This window comes from Sturnira hondurensis, unplaced genomic scaffold, assembly GCF_014824575.4.
Source record: "Sturnira hondurensis isolate 20B ecotype Veracruz unplaced genomic scaffold, ASM1482457v3 Scaffold0018337, whole genome shotgun sequence".
Taxonomy (NCBI): domain Eukaryota; kingdom Metazoa; phylum Chordata; class Mammalia; order Chiroptera; family Phyllostomidae; genus Sturnira; species Sturnira hondurensis.
Window position 1 is genome coordinate 3,434,190 of NW_028090968.1, and position 19,285 is coordinate 3,453,474.

Below are 19,285 nucleotides of genomic sequence, written 5' to 3' on the forward strand. Positions count from 1 at the left end.
AGCCGCACCAGACACCCGGGAGCGGGCTGAGAGCGTGGTTTCAGCACCACGGAGAGCCGCACGCCGCAGCAGGCGCCTCCGTGGTCAGCCAGCCACCTATCCTGGCCTTGTCGCCACCGTGCGCTCTGGGAGAGTGGGTGGCCGCGCGCCGGCGCCAAGGGACTGCGGGGTCTGCCTAAGAGGACCTCCGGGGAGAGCGGCTGAGGGCGGGAGACGCCTTCGCTCGCCGAAGCTCCAAGCCTCTACAGCTTTCGCGGGGGCTGCTGCGTCTCATCGGCTGGGAACAAGTCCCTAAGTTGGCGTGGGGGCGCCCCTGCCTTCCTCCTCCTCTTCTTCCGAGGCGACCGCAGCAGAAGCACACTCTGGGAGCCCTGCTTTCCCAGTGCTGTGAACCAGGATGGTCAGGTGCTCTCGGGACTCCCGCCGCGACGTGGGGAGCTGAACGCCCGGCGCGGAGCTGGCCCCGCAGCGAAAGGCTAGGAGGGAGCTGTTTTTCCCCTGCCCACGCCTCTCTAGGCCAGGGACCGCGGGGATCCCCGGCTACAGGCGCGCGCGCGCTCCCACACTCACTCTCACACACACTCGCCCTCACACACAGCAGCCCGATCCTGGGCTGCGGAGAGGTCTCTCGGGCACACTCAGAGTACAGGGCAGCTGCTGCCAGGAGTGGGGCAGGAAGCCAAGCGCCAGCTCTTTGAGGGAGGCTCCGGGGGCTTAGCCGGAGTATGGGGCCGGTTGAGCGCTGAGAGTCACGGCCGCAGCCATCAGCCCTGGAGATGACCAGGAGCGGCCACTGCTGAGAACTATGTGGAGAGAGGCTTTGGTGAGTGATGGAGCGGGACTTGGGGCCTGGGCGACCCCTTTGGGAAGAGGACGGTGGAAGGCCTGGTGCGAGGGAGCAGCAGGACCGCAAGAGAGTAGTTGGGAATGATCGCACCTCCTTCGGGGATCCGGGAACATGCGACCTCGAGTCTTTCCCTCCCCCTCTTATCCTGCCGGCTCATCCCAAACTCAACCAGCCCCCACTCCTTATCCCCCACCCCCATTCTCTTTTCTTTCTCTCCCTATCCCCCTCGCTCAGCAGCTCCTGGACGCACAACTCCCAGCAGCCGGCGCTGGGGAGGTGGTAGGGGGTGAGGATGGAGGTGCCCAGTTAGCTTCTCGTGGGTGGCCAAACTGGGGCTCCGGTTCTCCTCTGCGCTCTGGAGAGGAGGTCTCCATTATCAGCCACAGGGTCTGAGGAACCGATCTGGGGGCGTCTCAGACACGGACCCCCAGCTCTCACTCCCGGGTCGAGCCCTCTGTGTGCATAGAGGAGCTGTGAGCATTGCAGACTGCAGCCTGCCCCCACCCCCGTCCCCATCCCCGTGGGCTGACCCTGCCTCCCTATCTCTTCGCCACCCCCCCCAACCCAGAGCCCTGCATCAGAGCCTCCGGCTTGGATAGCCGCCCCCCGTGGGGGCGATGCGGACAGCGCGGGACAGCCAGTGGAGCGCGCGGGGGCCGCAGCATGCGGGAACCCGCTAAACCCGGTGGCTGCTGAGGCGGCCGAGATGTTTGTGCGTGCAGCGCGTCCCACTGCATCCTCGACCTTCTCGGGCTACAGGTACGTCCCAGCGGGAGACCCGGGTTTGGCGGGATGGGTAGGCGGAAGATTCAACCCGAGAGAGAGCGGGAGAAGCACCTAGGGAGAGAGGGAGAGAGAGAGCCGGAGAGGGAGCATTGGTAACGAGGCGAGGGACGAACACCAGGGGGCGCTGTGGCACCGCAGTGTTGGCTGCACAGCAGCGCTGAGGTAAGTGCGAGTTCGCCCCAACTTCCCCTTGCGCGAGCAGCGCCCAACCCGAGGGGCGCGTGCCTGTGCACGCGTGCACGATTGTGCTGGTATTTGCAGGCACGCGCCTCTGTGCACCTGGCGCGGTACATACGTCTGCACCGCCTGAGCACATGTGGAGACTCCGGATAGCCATGGGAGGCTTGCGGTGTGCGCAGAAATGCGCGTGTGCCTGTGAGCGTGTGCAGCCCCACTGCCCACGTGCACCTAAGACTTGGTAGCAGGACTTGAAGTGGAAAGCCTGGGGAGGCACTGTGCAGTTCATGTCGGTCGGAGAGCTTCTTGGGAGCCTACCTTTGGCCCCACGCATTTTTTTGTCATCTCCCACGCGCCGGCCCATGGGGGGACATGCCTCCTTTCCAGAATTCTGCATGCACACGGCGCACGTGAGAGAGGATGTGTGTGTGTATATGCGCGTGCAGGGGGCGGGTCCTAGGGCTGCTTGCTTCAGGGCCCCTCCGCATGACGAGGAACCGGTCCTAAGTTCCCCCAGGCGCTCTGGAGCCTAGGGCACGCGAGCGGGAGTCCTCACTCCCTTGTATTTGGGGTGTACCCTACAGGAGAAAAGCGGGGTCTGCAGCGGGTGCCGCGAGTAGCCAGGTCTGCGTCCCGTGAGTTCGCAGGGAGTGGTGTCCGTTAATTTGCCCTAGTGCCAGGGCAGGGTTACCTTGTCGCTGTGCCACCTCCACACGCAGGAGCTGGTCTGTAGTTCGCTCCTTGCGAACAAGGGGCGGGGTTGGTAACTTGGTCCGCTCCTTCCGTCACAGGAGAGGGGTGGGTGGAAGGTTTGCTCCGAGCGCCTACGTTCGGGGGCTGGGGTCTGCAGCTAACTTGGATGCGGTGGGAGGTGTGGGAGGAGTCGGACGTGGAGAAGAAGCTGGAGATACGGGATGAGAAGGAGGGTGGATCCGAAGATGTATTTACCTCCAGGGATGGAGAATTCGCTGGGAATGGAGTTGTGGATGGAGTTGGAGATGGGTCTAGGGACGTGGATGGCGTCGGGGATCGGGAATAGAGTAGGCGACTCTGGCAGCTTGCGCTGCGGGTGGGCTCTCTGCCTGGCTAGTGGAGCAGGGACAGGGTCAGCAATTTGTTTCGTCTGGAACCCTTGCTCAACGCGGTTTTGACTCTCCCTCCCCACCTTGCAGGGACCATAAGTGGCGACTATGGGCAGACTGGGCTATTGGACCTTGCTGGTACTGCCGGCACTTCTGGTCTGGCGCGGTCCCGCGCAGGGCGCAGCGACGGAGAAGGGTCCCCCAGCGCTGAACATCGCGGTGCTGCTGGGTCACAGCCACGACGTGACAGAGCGTGAACTGAGAAACCTGTGGGGCCCGGAGCAGGCAGCTGGGCTGCCCCTAGATGTGAACGTGGTAGCACTGCTGATGAACCGCACCGATCCCAAGAGCCTCATCACACATGTGTGCGACCTTATGTCCGGGGCACGCATCCACGGCCTCGTGTTTGGGGACGACACCGACCAGGAGGCCGTGGCCCAGATGCTGGATTTTATCTCCTCACAGACTTTCGTCCCTATCCTGGGCATCCACGGGGGCGCATCTATGATCATGGCTGACAAGGTAAGGCCAGGAGGTGATTGGGCTGCCATGACTGTGGAGTGTGCCAGTCGCAGGGCAGCCACCAACTGTTCCAGAACCCCTGGGATCTATCTTGCTGTGATAAAGGGTCGTGGCCACTGACCCTGGTGAGAACCAGGTCCTACCACTCCAACTCAGAAATTCTTTTTGCCTTGGGTCTGAAAGTGGGGTACTTAGAAGCACCTTGGGAGTGCCAGGAAGAACTCGTACAACACAAAAGTATGATAACGTGGTGGAATGCTTGGAGATTTCTAAGTAGTGTACAAGATGCCAGCTTGGGGCCACTTGAAACAGCATGACTTACATTCTTATAATATCAACTTTACCAGGCTGTTTTGTGGAAAAGGTCCATTTTTTCCTTCTTGTGGTGACTAAAACTATTTCAACAAAGATTAAATGTGGGTATGCTGTGGAACAAAATGCAGAGTTTTTAGGTAAAGTACAAAAGAACAGGGTGATGTCGTGCTTCTACAGCTGCAAGAAGGCTGGAAAGTTTGAGGAGCCCTGGGCTAGAGGCCACAAGAGAGAGCTTCTCCAGGGAGTAGGGGTGGATGGAGAGGAGAACTGACTGCCGCTCCAGGGCGTTGGAGGGCCTGACACTTTCCACGTCTTCCTGGGGTGGAGCTGGCAGGGTTTCCAAGGCTCATAGATGGAAGCATTGGCACCCAAGGGTGGGCTTTGGTACTGAAGTTGAGAGTGTCAGAATGAAGGAAGGTGTGTCCAAATTTCTCAGCTTAGAATGAGAGGGAGGGTCTTTTCGTGCACCAGATGACAGGGTTGGGAGAAGAGGGGGAAGGTACTTGAAGATTTGAGTGAGATGTTATGAGGGCCTGGCTTGAGAATTGTGCAGAAGTGGAAGGACAAAAGACAGTCAGAAGGACAGAGGAAGAAGCAAAGACAGGAGTGAGAAAATAGGAAAGGATTAGAGTCGTGGGGAAACAGGACCTCTATCTCAGCCCCAGCAGGGGATTGGGGCCAGGAGGAAATGTTAAGTGTACTCATGTGCCATGGTCCCCAGCCCTGAGTGAGACCCTCTTGGAGCACGTTCCTCAGGTAGCTGGCGATATCCTACTGGAGCGAGCAGAGGTTTGTCATAGCACTTTCCTTCTGATGCTCTCAAAGCACTCTTATATTCATCAAATCAGATTCCGTCTCTGCCTCAGCAATTCCCACCAGCTCCTTTGGGAACTGTATTAATTCTTTCAGGTCTCCTGGGCTGCAGTACATTCAGCGAAAGTACACAACTGATGTAATATCTTATTAAACATTCATTTTAAATGGTTTGCGGCCTAGAAAAATTCCTTATGTATGGTTGAGCATTTCCCCAGCTAACTCTCAGCTTTGGGATTCCTTTCTGGGATGAAAAAAGTAGGGAATGTCTATACTCTGCCACCAACGTATGGGCCACTCCAGAACTGGAAAGGGTCTTAGAGTCTACGAGAGCATCCTGTAGCTTTCAGATGAGGCGACTGAGGCATAGGGCAGTTAAAGACTTGGCCAAGACCACGCAGTGGGTGATGGATCTAGATCTCTGAATTTTGGGGGTCCCAAGGTCTGATCTCAAGCCTATCCTTTAACTTTATTATCCCATCTTCAGGAAGGTCAAAGAATTTCTTGTTATGGGAGGTCCTGAGCCAGGAAACATGCAGCCAGTCAGAGCCTAGAGAGTTTGTGCATCAAGTGACCAGCTGGAGTGACAGCTTTCCCGTGAAGTTATTAAGAAGGAGAGCAGTGGTTTCCGGCAGGAATTTGGAGTGTGATTTTGATATCTAAATAGTATCATCAGTCCCTCCTCCCTTCGGAAGTTTTGACCGAAGGAGTAACCACAGAAAACAGTGGCCATCTTGAAACTGAAATTCTGGATTGTGTAGGGCCCAGCACCTCAGTGGAGAAATCTGGTAAAAGCAGAACTGAAGCAGGTGGCTTGAGATTCTGGATGGGAGGTCTGAGCTGGCAGCTGTGTGGCTCAGGCACTTTCCTAACTTATGCATCTGATTGTAGCCAAAGCAGCAGGAACACAGAATGGGCTCATGGCCAAGTACCCCATTGATACGCAGGGACCCTCCACACTGTGGCCACTGACTGTGGGGGGGGGCGGTGTCTGACCTGTGGCCAGAAGCTGCTTCTCTCTCTTAAATGAGGTATTAGGGAATTTTGAGAAGTCCAAGGGATATTGGTGGAAGCATCCTCCTTCCTATGGAGTGTAACTGCCTTCTGGGGATTGGACAAGACTGTGACCCCACTTAAAAGTGAAGAAGAACAGGGAATCTGGAAATGGCAAGAGGGAGACCAGAAAGGACATTTTCAGAGAAGTCGACAGAGAGAGATTTAAGAGGGGATGGAGAGGAGAGGAATGAAGGGTTCAAGGGCCCAACAGTGGTGAAGGAAATTGGATACTCCTCATTGTTAGGGCTTTCCAAGTTGGTCTTGATAGTAAGGAATCAGATAAGTCAGTGGAGATAATGCTGGGGTGTATGTTGGGCCCCATGTATGTAGGTGATGTTGAGTGGAGTTGGGTTAAAGGGCAGTATTTTGGAATACCTGGATGTGTTAAAAAAAAGGAAAGAGATTGTTTGAGACATGAACAGCCCTTCTGTCCATTAGTAACACATCAAGTTGGCTAGTGACTTTGTCACTGGTTTCTTTTGGAGCTGAATGCTGAAGACAGTTTCTTTGGCTTTGAAGAAACAGTCATGGGATGTTGCCTAAAACTCCACCTTGCTTGGTTGAGTGTGCCAATGATGTTATGGTCACAAAGTTTGAATCTCCCCTAACTCACAAGACTTCTCCATCTCCCCCAAGATGATGTCTACTTGGTAAAGCTCAGAACATACCTGTGTTTTCACTTCTAAATTGGTAACATGATAGTGCCCCCATAGATAGTAATAGTACTTAATTTGACTATCAGTTAAATTGAATATTATTCCCCACTATCTTTATTTCTCTCAATCTACTTGGCCCCTGGAAAAAAAGAACAAAGTTTTATAGTAATTGAAGTGTGTCGAGTGACAGATTTTTTGTGGTGTTAATTTAATTTACAATGAAGATGTTAACTTTTGCTTCTGTCAGTGGGTGGTCTTGTGGTATAATTTAGAGGTGGAAATAACTCTTCATGTAGATAAGTTCTAACCACATTTGGGTTTGGCCATTTTGATCTCATTTAACTGGAATACATGCAGGTTGCAGTATCAGCTCCTAGTAAATTAAGTGTATGCACTAGACTTTCACGTTTCTGCTTAGTGTTCTCACCTCCTCCATCCCTTTCCCCCTTATTTCTAAGTGCTCCATAGGGAGAAATGCAAGGCTTAGATTTTAATTACATTTATCCATGTGGGTTAATGCTATACATGCCTCATCTCCTTTACTAGAGTGTAAGTTCCTTGAGGACAGGTTTTTTTTAAGTGTATTTGAAATAACAAATACTCCTTCTCCACAGACAGTTTATAAAAACATTTTTTCATTGTATAGCACCTAGAAAGTACTTTAAAGTTTAAAGAAGAAAATAAAAATCTCCTTGTAAATCCTGCCATCAGGAGTAAACACTGTTGACACTTGGGTCTATTTTCTTTCAAGCTCTATTTATTTAGTTATAAATTCAGGACTATGCTGTCTGTGTGGTTATCTTTATTGTACTTTGCACTCTGTAGGCTTTCTTAGTCAGAAGATCCAATTTTTGCTTTAATTCTGGAAATTAAATAATTCTGGAACAGATAATGATCTGTTGGATGTTTCCTCTCCAACATTCTATTCGTATGTAGTTTGTTCATCAATCCTCCGTGTATCTTAACTTAAACATCCTCCTCCGCCCCTCCCCACGCCCGGCTCCCTAGTTCTCTATTTCTCTCTGCTATGTTTGGGAAGTTTTTCTCAATTCTATACGCCAGTTAACTAGCTCTTCCCATTTGTGTCTGGTCCATTATTTTGCCCCTCTTAAGTTTTCTTTAATTTCTTTTTCAATCTCACCCAAGGACATGATTATTGATGTCAGAGAGAAAAGAAGGAAGGGAGAGAAACGTTGATGTGAAAAAGAAACCTGCAACCTAGGTGTGTGCCTTAACCTGGGGTCAAACCCATCACCTTTAGGCTTATGGAATGATGTTCCAACCAAGTGAGCCACATTGGCTAGGGCTGTCTGTTAGGTTTTTAACCTCAACAATGGTTCATTTTATTTCCAAGATAAATATCTAGTCCCTTTTTCATACGTTCCTGCTTTTTGTTTTCTTAAAAACTCTTCTTACCTTGTGGATGTAAATCTCTTCTCTTTTTCTAGCGTCTTTGTTTCTTCAGGCACGAATTCTTCCATTTTGTGATTCTGATCATTGAATGTCCTTGTACATTCTCTAATTTTAGTTTGTAGCTTATTTTCAAGGCAGATTTATGTATTCTCCTGCCATATATCCATAAGGGTGTGGGCCTTTAAACCAAATCTCACATCAACAGCTCAGGTCAGAGCTCTCTTCCTGCTGTTCCTAGCCTGTGGTGCAGGCTTGGGTCTTAGTCTCATGTAGATGGCTTCATTTTGGCTTCTTGACACAGACAGGGGCATCCTTTTTGGCTGTGACTCATGGTGAATGGTGCAGATGTTTCAACTCTGTTCACAGCTGGCAGCATGGTTCCGGGTCCAGTTTTGCCCCTTAGCCCCGGTGGTTGTTGGGACTTCTGCACCCATGACTCATATTGGACCCATCCACCTATGGGCCTGTGGCTCTGATTTCTACTTGAAATTGTAGAGTCTCATCTTTTGATTCATTTATTTTTAGGAAGTCCTCTATATTTTTGATCTGTAATTCCCCTCTCTTGTTTCTAAGCAGTACTATATAAATTTTAAATATGTAGAGATTTATCTATAAATTCTATGTGGTAAAAGCAGAACATAGAATACTGAGTGTGTTCATGCTGATTTTAATTCAGTTATATTTTACAACCTGCTTTTATTTTTTCAGACTTATTGTGTATTCTTGGAATTTCCCTGGTCATTAAATAGACTTCTCAAACATGATTTTAAGTGGGTTCAGAGTACTTTGTTTATGCCATAATTATTTTAACTATTTTTTTCTACCTCTATTGATGTTAATTTCCAATTCACATGTATGTTCTTCCTGGCACCTTGTGTTATCTTATTCTTTGCATCTGTTCCTTGTTGTATGTTTGTTCATTGAATGAATTAAGTCATTGGTTTTCTTGGCAACTTGCAGCAGTTTCCTGGTGAACTTACCACACTGTGGTTCAGGGCTTTCCATTCAGTGGTCATTCTCTAAATGCTGACTGATTGCATAGGTGTGTGCCAAATCTCTTCTCTATTGGGCAGATAGTTACTAGCCGTCTTGGGGGTTAACAGAAGTTGGGGGAGTTCCATACAAAAGGCCTGTGTTGCACTGCTGAGTAACAGCTCATCAGCAGGAGGTGATGCCTTGTGATCCTGCAGCTCTACTGTTTGGATGTGAGTGACGGGCCATGCCATTCAGCACGGAAAGCTCATGGAAAGGGCAGACGTGCACATTGGAATGTTGGTGGAGCCCACTCAGTTCCTACTAGAGGCAGGCAACAGGTAGTTCCTGAGAGTGGGGAGGCCTATATTTAGCCTGCTCCATGAGGCACGTCAGATGTAGTCATCCACTCCTCCTCACTTTAAGTCATCGGAGAGCAACCGGCATCTCCCGAGAGGCACGACTAACTTTCCAAATGGCCTCTTGGGGTGGTTGGTAATCCCATGGACCCTTGGTAACTATGGTCTGTTGGATTTTGAGGGGAGGAGTATTTATCTTCTCCTTGGTAGCCTCAGGTGGAAAATGTTTCTCTAAGTGTGTATGTGTGTGTGTGTGTGTGTGTGTGTGGTGGGGGCGGGGAGCAGTGAGAAGTTGGGGGAGAGAGACAAACAGAACTTTGGGTTTTTGTTGAAGAGCTGGTGACTTCTGGTAAGGCCATCATGTCAGTGAGAGGTTAGGTTATTAACTGGTATGTTTTATTTGTCCTGAACTTTCTTTTTATCATTCAAATCTTAGTTGCCAACATTTTAAAGCTAGTTGCCAACATTTAAAGACATGACTTTTAAAAAATCCAAATTTCTTGCTTCTTTGAAAAAAATCAGAAGGCCTGATCACACTGGGCCCATTTTTCTCAGGGCAGCAGTGGCCTACAGATAAACAGCAGCCATCCACCTCGGACACAGGAGGTGCTCTTTCCTTTCTCCTTCCACTTACCCACTTCACTCAGTTGTGTTGTGGGCTTGGTCCTGAGGGCATTCTGTTTGAGATCCCTCATGCAGGTGAAGGAAATAGCTGTTCTCCATCGGGAGGCCTTTCCTGGGTATTCTCCTTCCCTCCCAGGGGCAGCCCTTCGGTGGGTGGCAAACTCACAGTGTGCACGTAGCCACTCTGCTGTGTTCACGTTAATCCATTGTAGCCTTTTGTCCTTTTGAGACCACAGGCCTTAAATCCTTCTCAACCCAGGACCCGGGGAGCCACTACCAAACAACTCAAGTCAGAAGTCCCTAGAAAACCTTGGAGAAAGAGTCTGAGGATCTAGATTCTATTTCCAAATGTCAGGGTGACCTTGAGAAAGGCCCTTCACCTTTATGAACCTTAAACTCTCCTTCTGTGGAACGAGGGTTTGAGAGGATATTACCTCTAAGTAAGTCCCCTTCTGGCTCTGAAAATGTAATGGCCTTTGAGGAAATGCTAGCAAAAAACATATCTAACTGTGAGCAGTGGTTGCCTTTAGGTGGTAAACTTACAGCTGTCTTATTTTTTTTAATGTGCTTATACCATGGTTAATAAGTTGAATCTCAAGTTAGAGTGACTGGGTTTAAATTCAGATTCCATCACTTACCAGCAGGGTGATCATGAGGGAAAGTTCCTTAAAGGCTCAGAGCCTTAGTGTCCTCCATCTTTTAAGTGGGAACAATAATAGTACCCACTTCATAGAGTTGTGAGCTTTAAATGAGATAATGGATATAAAGTACATAGCTCAGTGCTTGACTTACAATGTAATGAATACTTATTACAGAAATCTATGTATTGTGTCTGTATTTTATAATTTCTTTTTTCTCCAGTGTATGTGTACTTTTTAATAACCAGAAAAAAAGATGGAGGGTAAGGAAGGTATGCCCTGTACAAACCTGGGAAGGAATTCCACAGAACCCTTAGGAGTGGAGACTCCAACATCAAATGACTCATATTTTCTTAACTGGGACAGCCAGAAGCTTCCTTTGAGTTCTTTGGACTTGCCATGAGCTTTGTCCTGGCAAACTGAAGATTAATTATGGCTAATGTGAAAGTATTTGTAAGAGGAGACTACTGTGTCAGTGACCTTCGCAGTAAATAAATCTACTGATTGGTTCGTACGTTTGCACTGGGCTTAGGGGTTTAGGGTGTGGACATATATAGTCTTTCATTCTATCTCTGCCAATGATTAAGTAACTCATTGATGGCCTGGACAACCTGGCAGTTCCAGAGACATTGATTAAAGAGTCCATATGCTCAGATGAGAAGATAAAGGTCCTGATTTTTGCAGTGATTTCTTTAGTCACACAACCAGAACCCAAGTCTTTGGGGTATTATTCTTTTGTTCTTATTTTACTGCCCTTTCAAGTTAATCATTATGGATGCAGTGGGTTAGGGAAGGTGCTTAGATTCAAGAGAGAAAAAAGATTTTGATGTTAATGTTTTGGTTATCATAACTAAAGTGGTTAAGATGTTGGATAATGGAATTAAAATTTAAAACGGCCTTTCCAGATGGAAATGATGAACCCATGCTACAGACTGCACTGGAGGGTTTAAGAAGAATTGGGACTCCTGAAGAAAGGGAGAGATGTGGCTTTCCAACTCATTTAAGAATAATTTTTGCAAGGGTCATGAACTGGTGGACTGCCTGCTGAACTGGCTCATAAATGCATTAGTATTTTATTTCCCACTATACTACTTAAAATGCTTGAATTTTAATGTTTTTAGGTGAGATGGGCATTGTCAAGTTCACTAGTGTCCTCCTTGCTCACCGTTCTTTCACATCTAGACAGATTCACACATTTATGTAAAGTGCACAGTCTCTGCAAACATTTGAGATTGCCATCCCCTGTCGAAGGGGTTTTATTTGTTATTTGCTTATTGTTGTGCACTGAGCAGATGCTCATCAGATTCTAAATAGTGATATGGCCCTTGAAAAAGTAAAGGACACATTGCTCAAAAGATAATGTCCAAATCAAGAGTGGTGATAGCTCTATTATATTTTTTATATTGCTAGGAGTGCTTCCAGCTGCAAGTAACAGAATATTTGACCAACACAGGCTTAAACTATTAAGCTATTCATTTTTTTGCTGGTTGTTGTTTAACAAGGAGCCCCAAATGTGGTTTAATGACTAAATAACCCATAAAGGACTCAGTTCCTTTTTCATTCATCTACTTGGCCTTCCTCAGCTGCTAGTTCATCTTGGTCACAGGATGGGTGCTTTTTTTCTGGTCATCACATCTTCACATGCCAGAATTCAAAACAAAAAAAAGAGAAGGGATAGAAAAGAGGTTTTCTTCTAGGCTTTCTATTTTTTCATTAGAGTAGACTTCCCTTACATTTTCTGACCAGAGATGGTTCTCATTCCACCTCTTGAACATCACTGGTAGAGGATAATAATCAGGATTATTCTCCAAGAAGGAATAATTGCAGCTGAAGAAAAATGAGCTTCTGTTAGCAGGGGTGTAGGAGCCATGGGCAAGTGGTGCAGTGGAAGGTATCTTTGGCAACACTAACACCATTATCTGTAGACTTGACTCATTTCTTAGGGGTGGAGGTAATATTTAAAGATGGATGCTGAAAAATTTCAGTGTGTCTAGAGGAAGGGCCTCCAGAATTGTGTGGGATCTAAATGACATATAATAAGAGTCTCAGAAGAAATATTGAATGAATATTTTGGGAAGTTTATCCCAGAGAAGAGAAAGCTCTGAGAGAATGTGGAAGATGTCTTCAATGACCCCATGGTCAATTAGGGGGTAGAGGGTTTAATGTATATTAATATAACTATATATAAATGTTTTTTAATGTAGAATAATATAAATGTGTGTCAGATGTGACTGAGCTGAGAGTGGCTCTGCATCTATCAGGAATGCACTGGAGAGTTGGATTCACTTTGGCAAGACGAGATTGGGTCACCTCTGAGGTCCTTCTTAACTCAAAGACTCTGTACCTCTCAAATCCTTGAAATTTTTTTTTAGTATACAAGTCCCGGTTCCTCAGGCCCTTGGATTTGGCTGAAAACCAACATCCTCACTTTCTGCAAGTATATGAGTAATTCATTTTAAATTTGCCTGGCATGAGGGAGGAATTTATGAGCCCTGCATCATCACCTCAAATCCCCGAAGGACTTTACATCACCTTGAAGGGTAAGACAATATTTGAAAAGCAGAAAACCTATGCATATATCAACCCTCACACATATAAATATAAACATAAGTAGGTCAGCTGACATCATATTTACTAGTGGAAGTGTTTTTGATTAAGAAGCACATCACAGAAGATGATGTTTAGAGTAATTGCCAATGATATACAAGTGGGAAGTATTTGCAGTTGCATCCGTTAATCACAATTACTTATTAAAGTATAGTCACATTTTTGCACATCTTACTATAATAATGCTTTTATATTCTAAGGAGATAGCCTGAACCTTGTCTGATTTTTCAGTTGTGAAATTCTTCTTTTTTTTTTTTTTGTCTGTTGTACTCCCCTGTGTTTTGACCATTTGCTTATGGCAGAAACGACTCTGGGGACTATTCTATTGTTTGTCTACTTCTCCTAATTTCCCCCTCACATCNTTACTTATTAAAGTATAGTCACATTTTTGCACATCTTACTATAATAATGCTTTTATATTCTAAGGAGATAGCCTGAACCTTGTCTGATTTTTCAGTTGTGAAATTCTTCTTTTTTTTTTTTTGTCTGTTGTACTCCCCTGTGTTTTGAACATTTGCTTATGGCAGAAACGACTCTGGGGACTATTCTATTGTTTGTCTACTTCTCCTAATTTCCCCCTCACATCTTCCAGGGGAAAACAAAACTGAAATTGCTTTCTAAATGATTTGACTTTCTATTCAAATCTTACAATTTTCCATATGTTAGAAATGGAGATATTCTTTCTAATTATTTATTTATTGCTAAGAGGTAATCATGGGCTGGTAAAAAAACACTTAATAATACCATATAGCATTCACAGAAATAATATCCTCAGACACATGTTATTCCTCATGGAGGTGACTGTGTTACTCATTCAAAGAAAAAAAATTAAATTGGAACAATAGTTTGTTTCCATTTGTAACTTATCTTGAAGTTGTGTTACAATGACCTTTTCCTCTTTTAAAACTCACTGATCTGAAGGAGGTGAATGATTTTCTGTTGCTCCCTAACTGTGCCTATTTTCTCAAAACAAAATAAAAACCCATTCTAATATTAAGATCACTTCTGAAAATCACTGGCACCTTAAACCTAGACCCTCACACTCACCTAAGAAATTTGAGATATTTTGGGGTGACTTGGGGGATAGGATAGTCATGATCACCTCATATGCTAATAAAAGCAATGGATCCTCCCCAGAGGAATGTACTTTCATAAACATGCATTCAACATTATAGTTTCAGAGGATCTCTGAGCCCCATTCCTTAGAATTAACTTACTGGTTTATGAATACATTAATTCTTCAGACATTTATTGAGCCTGTACCCTGGGCCAAAATGTTTTGTAGGTGTATCTATGATGAAACTATTTGCTTTGATGTAACTCAGAATCTAGTTGGAGATTGACCCCAGAATGATGTACCTACAGTTGGGGGAGTTCAGAGGGCTGTGGGAATAGAGGGGATGGACACCTCATTTAGTGGTCTGAGGGGGGGGTTTGTCAGAGAAGATGCCCCACGGAGCTGTGCTCGAGAGTTGAACTTGGGAACTTCTGATCCAGAAGAGCCTGGCCTTCCATGTGCCTGCAGGCCGCATCAGCCCAGGGAAGGACAAGCTGAGAGTGGAGGAGGCTGGCTCATGGAGGACCAGATGCCAGTTTACAAACTAGGCCTTTCCCTCCTCTTCACAGACTCTTCAAGGCTGCCAGGCTTAAGTGTTGTTTTGATAGCTCCTGAATTTTCCTCTGGACAGCAGTTCTCACAGTCAAAACATTGAGCTTTTTGCTGATGTCTGTTTTGTTGTCACCAACAGCTGAATGTCTCCTGCTCTCTCTTGTCTCTTCCAAATTAGAAAACTCTCGCCAGAAAGAGTGAGTGGCATTTGAAATCCATATTGTCTTGCTTGTCTGTAATCCTAGAGCTGAAAAAATGGCACAACTTATTTACCAGGTGAATTGTTTCCAAGCTTAGATATTTGCAGGGCTAAGGAAACACAGTCTTGGTTAACGTTGGTGAATAAAGCTGAAACTACAGGAAGAGGGTGCTGAGTGGCACAACAGGACAGGCTTGCTATGGCTCTGATGCTGGAGGGTGGGCGTGGCTCGCATGAGTGGGATTTTGCAAATGGCAAGCTTTGTGGTCAAATTATACTTGAGTTAATTGCTATTGGTTTTGTCTTAGTTAATTGGTACTTTTGTTCCCTTCTTTTTTCCTTTTTAAAGCTACTTGGCAGCATTCAAAGAAATGCTTTTCTCATGGAACATTTCAAGCACATAAAAAAGTAAAGAGAGTAGTATGATGAGCTCTTGTGTACCCGTCACCCAGCTTCAACAGTACTTAACATGTGACTGTTCTTGTCTCGTCTGTGACTTCACCACTCACCACTCCCTACTTGCCACCATGGGATTGTTTTATAGCAAATCCCTTCTAATTTCATCTGTTAATATGTCAGTATAAATGTGTATAATATAAACATGTCAGAATAAATATACCAGTATATATCTCAAAAAAGATAAGGATTTTAAAGATGGTTAAAAAATAACCTCAGCTAATATAAAAGTAATTGCATGCATGCAAATGCAAGACCAGTGAGATTCAGAGAGGTACAAAGAAGGGAGAAATAATCTTTGATCTCAGCATCCACAGGTAACTGCTAGTGACGTTCTGGTATATGTCCTTGTAGTCTTTTCTATCCCTAATACACAAACACATATACACATAGTGATTATATAGTTTCATATATAGCTTTCAATTCACTTAACATTTTATCAGAAGCATTACAATTTGTAGGCGTTTTATCTGCTACATTTTCTATGCTGAAGACACATCATTATTTATTTACTTGATAGTTCAGACTTCTTCAAATTTGTTGTTATTAAAAACAACACTTCAGTGAACATCTTTATAATGAAATGTCTGAATTGCAGATTGTTGGCTTTGAATTGAACCTTATGGCTGGAATTATTGGGTCACTATACATAAAGCATTTTGAAGTTCTTGATACATACTTCTACTGCACTTTTGGTTTCTAGAAAGACTGGACCACAGGACACTTCCAGTACCTGTTTTAAAGTACCTCTGCCATCACCTAACTCTGGCCAGTACTTGAAATAAAAATTTTTCTAATGTTATCTCTTGTTCGAATTTGCATTTCTTTTATGGCACTTGCTGTGGAATATATTTTAATTTAGTCATACTTTCATATTCTCTAGGTGTTGCACATTTTAACCTCTTTGAGATTTCTCGTTGTGTAAATGGAAAAGCCTCAAAAAATGATGGACTCCAATATAAAGTAGAGTGAAAGAATTCAAATTTCTAAAAAATAATAAATATTTTGAAGCCTGGCAGGCAGTTCTATAATTATTCATTCTTAGTCACCAAGCATTGCTCAACTGTTGTGTCTGTATCAATGTTATTTCAAGAATTGCTTTAAAATGTAAAATTCCCAAGCAGAAAATTATTCTGGGGGGCTTGACTGTTAAGACTTGCCAGGAGGAGGTGTAAGAACCATGTCGCAGTGGGCCTGGAATGTGCTCACACTGCGGGCTCTGTGGGTAATGGTCAGGATGGGAACCCATGGTTTGTTCCTTAGTCCATAACGTCGAGGGCAGGGTGAGGATGTCACAGTGACTGCCCCATGAACTGAGAGGGATATTGCATGGGTGGCAAGGAGTAATTCTTCTTCTTTTCCATAGCAAGGGTGGGGTCAGTGAGATGAATTGTAAACAAAAGTAGGAAGGACTTAGGGTTGGGCTGATATACATGATGTGGGAAGATCTTCCAAATATTTAACTTCTGTTACAGCATGCCCACTGTTACAGACTGAATGTTTGTGTCCCCCCAAATTTACATAATGAGTTTGTAACCCTCAATTTCATGGTGTCAGGAAGTAGGGCCTCTGGGAGGTGATTAGGTTGAGGGTGGAGCCCTCACAAATAGAATTAGTGCCTTTATAAAAGACCCCACAGGGTTCCCTCAACACTTCTGCCATGTGAGGACACAGTGATAAAGTGACCATCTGTGAACCAGGAAGTGGGTCCAAACCAGATACCGAGTCTGCTGGTGCCTTATTCTTGCATTTCCCACCTCTAGGACTATGAGAAATAAATTTCTGGTGTTCCTAAGGTGTCCAATCTATGGTATTCTGTTTTAGCAGCCTGAACTAAACTGATCAATCAGATCAGTGATATCACTGATCAATCAGAGCAGACACTCCCTTTGTAAGGTTCTACAGATTAGGGCACAGATATGCACAGATACGTAGACCATATGAAGACATAAGGAGAAGACAACCAACCGTAAGCCAAGGAGAGGGGCCTCAGAAGGAACCAAATTGCTGATGCCTTCATCTCAGATTTGTAGCCTCTACAACTGTGAGAAAACCCATTTTTGTCATTTAAGCCCCCAGTCTGTGGTGCTTTGTTATGGCACCTGGAGCAGACTAAAGCCGAGAGGTTGGGAGGAATGTCAAGCTTCACGCCAGGCTTGCCTAGTGCTCTTCTGCTCCTGAACTGGGAGGGGGTTCAGCTGCTTCAGCTCAGAACTCATACTTTCATTTACTCTAACACTGACTGTTTTCTCTTCCTGTTGGGGTTTCCATTCTGACAATGGGGTTCACATATTGAGGTATCAAGTCCTTGTCTTAGAATCCTTTCTAAAACACATAGGACTTGCAGGTTCAGTGTTTCTTTTTTCTTTTCTTTTTGACCTTAATATTTTTTAATATATTTTATTGATTTTGCCATTACAGTTGTTCTAATTCCCCCCTTCATTCCCCTCCACCCTGCACACCCCTCCCCCACTATTCCCCCCTTTTGTTTATGTCCACATGTCTCAAGTTCTTTAGATTCTGTACTTCCCATACTATTCTTGCCCTCCCCCTGTCTATTTTCTACCTACCATCTATGCTACTTATTTTCTGTACCTTCTTTCCCCTTCTCCTCCTCCTCCCACTCCCCTGTTGCTAACCCTCCATGTGATCTTCATTTCTATGGTTCCATTCCTGATCTAGCTGTCCTCTTAGTTTGCTTTTGTTTTAGGTGTGGCTGTTAATAACTGTGAGTTTGCTGTCCTTTCACTGTTCATATTTTGTATCTTCTTTTTCTTAGATAAGTCCCTTTAACATTTCATATAATAAAGGTTTGGTGATGATGAACTCCTTGAATTTGATCTTATCTGAGAAGCACTTTATCTGTCCTTCCATTCTAAATGAAAGCTTTGCTGGATAGAGCAATCTTGGTTGTAGGTCTTTGGATTTCATGACTTGGAATACTTCTTTCCAGTCCCTTCTTGCCTGTAAGTTCTCTTTGGAGAAATCAGCTGACAGTCTGATGGGCACTCCTTTGTAGGTGACTGTCCCCTTATCCCTTGCTGCTTCTAGGATTCTCTCCTTCATTTTAATCTTGGGTAATATAATTATGATGTGCCTTGGTGTGTTCCTTCTTGGGTCCAACTTCTTTGGGACTCTCTGAGCTTCGCGGACTTCCTGGAAGTCTATTTCCTTTGCTAGATTGGGGAAGTTCTCCTTTATTATTTGTTCAAATAACTTTTCCACTTGCTCTTTCTCTTCCCCTTCTGGTACCCCTATAATTTGGATGTTGGGGCATTTAAAGATGTCCTGGAGGTTCCTCAGCCTCTCCTCATATTTTTGAATTATTGTTTCTTCATATTTTTCTGTTTGGTCATCTTTTTCTTTCTTGTGGTCCACTTCCTTGGTTTGAGTCCCAGTTTCCTTTCCATCACTATTGGTTTTCTGTGCATTTCCCTTCACTTCAATTAGTTTAGCCTTCATTTGTTCTTCTAATTTGTGACTAAAATTGACCAGTTCTGTGAGCATTCTGATCGCCAGTGTTTTGAACTGTGCATCTGAGAGGCTGGCTATTTCTTGCTCACTTAGAATTATTGGCTCTGGGGCTTTGAGTTCTTCTTGAGCCATGTTTTGGTCTGTTCGCACCTGTATGAGGAGCGGAGCCCTAGGTGTTCACCAGGGCGGGGCAACTCAGTTGCTTAGTTGTGATGCTGTATGTGGGGGCGGGGTCCAAGAGGGGCAATGGAGGTCTTCTCTGCTGCTTCTCACCGCTGGGGCCTGCGTGGTCTGTCTCACTGCTTGCACCTTCACTGGCTTATCTTCGCGCAAATGTGTGACTGAGGTCAGCCTGGCGCCTTGTGCCCTCACTGGGTCTGTCTGTTGCTACCCTACACCTGGGATCTGCCCACGGCTGCCTGCACGCCTGGATCAGGAGATCTTTCCTGCACAACCCCGCTCTGCTGCTGGCTCTGTCCCTCTTACCAGTCTGGCTGAACGGTTCGTTGTTGTCAGACTTCTGCATAGTTCAATTTTCTGTGTTTTGGCTGTTTTTTTTTTTTTTTTTACTGAAACTTTGTTGACTTTAAACTTGGTTGTGCAAGGAGGCACAGTGTTTCCACCTATGCCTCCATCTTGGCGGAAGTCCGCAGGTTCAGTGTTTCCTAAAAATTTTACTC

At 45.4% G+C, this 19,285-nt stretch overlaps 1 protein-coding gene across 2 annotated transcripts in view; it reads left to right on the forward strand.

The window, feature by feature from the left end:
• The first annotated feature begins 1,431 nt into the window (after nucleotides 1-1,431).
• The window catches only part of GRIN2A (glutamate ionotropic receptor NMDA type subunit 2A), a 370,947-nt gene continuing 353,093 nt past the window's right edge, over nucleotides 1,432-19,285 (forward strand). Inside the window, exons 1-2 of one of the 2 annotated variants that reach the window (XM_037069016.1) lie at nucleotides 1,432-1,606; nucleotides 2,983-3,414. In XM_037069016.1, the coding sequence (XP_036924911.1) occupies nucleotides 3,001-3,414 (414 nt within the window). In that variant the 5' untranslated portion in view covers nucleotides 1,432-1,606; nucleotides 2,983-3,000. Of the gene's footprint in view, nucleotides 1,607-2,756; nucleotides 3,415-19,285 lie in introns of those variants that run through there. The other variant, XM_037069017.1, reaches the window with a different exon arrangement.